This window comes from Poromitra crassiceps (genome assembly GCF_964638095.1).
Source record: "Poromitra crassiceps genome assembly, chromosome: 2".
Classification (NCBI taxonomy): Eukaryota; Metazoa; Chordata; class Actinopteri; order Beryciformes; family Melamphaidae; genus Poromitra; species Poromitra crassiceps.
This window is the reverse complement of record NC_139624.1, coordinates 43440462-43445461: the sequence shown is the minus strand read 5'-3', so window position 1 is coordinate 43445461 and position 5000 is coordinate 43440462. Positions and strand designations below refer to the sequence as shown.

Below are 5000 nucleotides of genomic sequence, written 5' to 3'. Positions count from 1 at the left end.
GAGAGAGAGAGAGAGAGAGAGAGAGAGAGAGATGATAAACACACCCTCTCACACCTCTCCAGAGAGAGAGAGAGAGAGAGAGAGAGAGATGATACACACACCCTCTCACACCTCTCCAGAGAGAGAGAGAGAGAGAGAGAGATGATACACACACCCTCTCACACCTCTCCACAGAGAGAGAGAGAGAGAGAGAGAGAGAGATGATACACACACCCTCTCACACCTCTCCACAGAGAGAGAGAGAGAGAGAGAGAGAGAGAGAGATGATACACACACCCTCTCACACCTCTCCACAGAGAGAGAGAGAGAGAGAGAGAGAGAGAGAGAGAGATGATAAACACACCCTCTCACACCTCTCCAGAGAGAGAGAGAGAGAGAGAGAGATGATACACACACCCTCTCACACCTCTCCACAGAGAGAGAGAGAGAGAGAGAGAGAGAGAGAGAGATGATAAACACACCCTCTCACACCTCTCCAGAGAGAGAGAGAGAGAGAGAGAGAGATGATACACACACCCTCTCACACCTCTCCAGAGAGAGAGAGAGAGAGAGATGATACACACACCCTCTCACACCTCTCCAGAGAGAGAGAGAGAGAGAGATGATAAACACACCCTCTCACACCTCTCCACAGAGAGAGAGAGAGAGAGAGAGATGATACACACACCCTCTCACACCTCTCCACAGAGAGAGAGAGAGAGAGAGAGATGATACACACACCCTCTCACACCTCTCCACAGAGAGAGAGAGAGAGAGAGAGATGATACACACACCCTCTCACACCTCTCCAGAGAGAGAGAGAGAGAGAGAGAGAGAGAGAGAGAGATGATACACACACCCTCTCACACCTCTCCACAGAGAGAGAGAGAGAGAGAGATGATAAACACACCCTCTCACACCTCTCCACAGAGAGAGAGAGAGAGAGATGATAAACACACCCTCTCACACCTCTCCACAGAGAGAGAGAGAGAGAGAGAGAGAGAGAGAGAGAGATGATACACACACCCTCTCACACCTCTCCACAGAGAGAGAGAGAGAGAGAGAGAGATGATAAACACACCCTCTCACACCTCTCCACAGAGAGAGAGAGAGAGAGAGAGATGATAAACACACCCTCTCACACCTCTCCACAGAGAGAGAGAGAGAGAGAGAGATGATACACACACCCTCTCACACCTCTCCACAGAGAGAGAGAGAGAGAGAGAGATGATAAACACACCCTCTCACACCTCTCCACAGAGAGAGAGAGAGAGAGAGAGATGATACACACACCCTCTCACACCTCTCCACAGAGAGAGAGAGAGAGAGAGAGAGAGAGAGATGATAAACACACCCTCTCACACCTCTCCACAGAGAGAGAGAGAGAGAGAGAGATGATACACACACCCTCTCACACCTCTCCACAGAGAGAGAGAGAGAGAGAGAGAGATGATACACACACCCTCTCACACCTCTCCAGAGAGAGAGAGAGAGAGAGATCCTCACACTAGAGGTCTTCACGGGTCCAAACTGATGGACCCGGACCCTAATGGACCACGAAATTTGTGCCTGGACCCGGATTGGACCTGTCTATTATTAGAAAGCTGAGACCCGGACAGAACTGATACATGTCAGACCCGGACCCATATAGAACCGAGCATCCCGGACCCATACAGAACAGAGAAATACCGAGGCAGAGACTTGAGCGGTGCCGATGTCAAAGTTGCTTGCTAATTGCTATTACAAGTTGTATAAATGAAACTTTGCTGCTGCCAAACAGTGCCTGACGGTGACATAATGCATAATCCATTCAATGATCCCTGTCAAGGAAGTTTGTAATCAAAATAAATCCACGTTTTCTGTTATTCTTCTTGCTGAAAAGCCATGGCTAACGTTAAAGAGATACGCCAACATTTTTGGAGATTCGCCTATTAGCGATATTCCTGATAGTATAACTATACATTCAGGCCGTGTCTTGTCATAGATGTGTGGTCAATTGGTCAGCATGGGGGAAATACTCCCGTTCTCCCCATTTAGCATTTAGCTGCTAGCAAAGCGCAGGCAGACAGGATTGGGGCTTCAACCCCGCGTTATTTCGAATCCCACATAGGTTACGCTAAAACCACGCCCCTGTGCCCGCCTACGCAGCAGTCAAGCGCCGGGATTGGCCAGGAGCAAGTCTTTTGTCTTATTTTGACAGCTTGAATCTCCCACACCACAAACACTGCATGCAGCCCAGCGATTTCATGAACCAACTGAATTGCTCTTGATAGCGGACATTGAAATGAATTATGGTCACATACCTTCCTTAGTGTATTAACGCTAATGAAAACGTAATACAAGCTTTTAACACATTTCCCACACCACAAACACTGCGCCCAGCCTAGCGATTTTATTAACCAAATTGCTCTTGATAGCGGACATTGAAAATAAATTACTGTAATATATTAACGCCAATGAAAACCTAACACAAGCTTTTAACACACAATCGATTTTTAAACATATTTATTTCAAAACATCATTGTAAAATTCAGGGCTTTAGCCAAAGCTTCAATAACAGAGCTCAGCTGACAGTTGAACTTGCAAATGAAAAATATAAAAAATATAAAATTAAAAATACAATAGGCTGCCTACAGCACATAGGCCTAGCTTCTTCTTTTTTTGGCACAGCTATTCATCCACCCCCAGTCCAGCCGTTTGTTCCAGGCCAGTCCCAACTATCTACAAAAACATGCAATAATATAAAATCATAGATAAAAAGTTGAATCATACACAATCAATAAAACCAAAAGTAAAGGGTTAGCCTTCCCAATGGCCAAGGGCAGCATGTTATTCTGGCCTCATAATAAGCACTGAGGCGGGTGGTCAGAAAGTAAAATAACCGCGGTACAGTGTTACGTTTTCATTAACGTTTTAATTTATTTTCAATGTCCGCTATCAAGAGCAATTCAGTTGGTTCATGAAATCGCTGGGCTGTGTGCCGTGCAGTGTTTGTGGTGTGGGAGATTCGAGCTGTCAAAAGAAGACAAAAGATTTGCTCCTGGCCAATCCCGGCGCTTGACTGCTGCGTAGGCGGGCACAGGGGCGTGGTTTTAGCATAACCTATGTGGGATTCGAAATAACGCTTCAACCCCCGCAGTAAACATACATCTGAACAGACGTCTATGTACCTGCCATCCAGCTGCTCTTGTCCACCATTCTCCATGGTTTCACCAGCTAGCTGACTGCTTCGCCTTGCTGTCCGTTTCGGCATCTCAGTCAGTATCATCAGTCCCAGGTGTGTCCACTCTCATCTTCTCTTGTATCTTAAGATGACATCATTTCATGGACAAGAGAAACCTTTTTATGATGTCAGTACTTTCCCTGCAGCTCCCCCTAACGGTAAGACTCCAGTACTACAATAATATAAGCAAAATCCTAATAAGTACTAAAAGTAAATGGGAAAGATGGCACTCTAAAAATGAAGGAAATTATTTCAGAATAATATCATGTTGAATAACAGATAGATAGATAGATAGATACATTTTTATTTCTGTGTCATGCACCATATTCAAGGTGCCCAGCCCGTCTGGGCTTACAAGACACAAATCATTCAAGTTCAACAATACAAACAAATCAACAAACAAGCTACAAAACGCTCAAACATAAACAAGACAGAGTTATATATTCAGATGAAGAGCTTCTCCATTCTGAGTTTCCAAGCCCTCCCAATAAACCTGGCCAGACTGAAGACTTCATCTCTGAACAACCATTCCAACTTCGCATCATCTCCTGACCAAAATAGTTCCGGTTTCTTATTTTAACATTGTCTGAAGGGCAAAGCGTAACAAGGAATTGGCCAAGTACAATTGGGGAGAGAATGGGAGAAAAATCCGGGGGGGAAATAATTGTTTCTAATCAATCCATCCATCTTCAACCGCTTCAGCCATTCCAGCAGGGGAGCCCAAACTTCCCTTTCCCTGGCCACATGAGCCAGCTCTTACTGGGGGATCCTGAGGGGTTCTCAGGCCAGCATGGAGATATGATCTCTCCACCTAGCCCTCAGTCTGCCTAGTTGTCTCCTCCAAGCTGGACGTGCCTGGAACACCTCCCTAGGGAGGCGACCAGGTGGCATCCTTACCAGATGCCCGAACCACCTCAACTGTCTGTTTCTAATCAAGTATTTAAAAAAGAATTCTACATGACTGTACTATCCTTCTTTCTCATCATCTCCTCTCTCCCTCCTCTACCTCTCTCCTCTCGGCCCACAGCGCGCCGGTGGTTTGTTCGGCAACCACGTCAACTACTACAACCAGAGCGACGGTCGCGCATCCTTCCCACAGTCTTTCACCACCCAGCGTCCCTTGCACATCAGCCAGAAGGGCTCGCCGTGCGAAGGCGAGAGCCCATCCCACGAGAAGCTCATGGACTCCACCACCTTCACCCCTTCCTCGTACTCCTCCTCGGGCTCCAACGCCAACATCAACAACGCCAACAACACGGGCATGGTCGTGGTGGCGCCCCAGGGCATCAGTCAACTCCCGAGCCCGACCATCAGCACCGTGGACGGGCACACGGGGCAGCCGCTGAGCCCTATCCTGCTGCCAAGGTCTGCGTGGTGCTTTCCTCCAAAGAGGTGATTGTCTATGAATCTGTGTGTATGTAGGTGTTTAGCGTATGTCACAATAAAAGTCCAACAGAGACCACACACAGCACTTCAGAATAAAAGACCAACACACTTCACTTCACACAGCCCTTCACAATAAAAGTCGAGCACACACTTCACACACAGCCCTTCACATTAAAAGTCCAACACACACTTCACACACAGCCCCTTCACAATAAAAGTCCAACACACAATTCACACACAGCCCTTCACAATAAAAGTCCAACACACACTTCACACAGCCCTCTGTGCCCACGTGTGAAGCTAACGCTTCATTCACAAATTGCACACCTACTGTAACTTGCAATATCCATAGCTAAAGATGTCAGGGAAGCATTAGAAGCTGTGTCTTGTTTGCAGTGTTTTTTTTTATTGA

General features: G+C 46.7%; 1 protein-coding gene across 1 annotated transcript in view; it reads left to right on the top strand.

Annotated features, from left to right (window-relative positions):
* cacna1c (calcium channel, voltage-dependent, L type, alpha 1C subunit) overlaps positions 1-5000 on the top strand; it is a gene marked incomplete at both ends in the record, with an annotated part of 493392 nt that overhangs the window by 475231 nt on the left and 13161 nt on the right. Inside the window, one exon of the mRNA XM_083660058.1 lies at positions 4230-4594. Coding sequence (XP_083516184.1) covers positions 4230-4594 — 365 coding nt within the window. The remainder of the gene's footprint in view (positions 1-4229; positions 4595-5000) is intronic.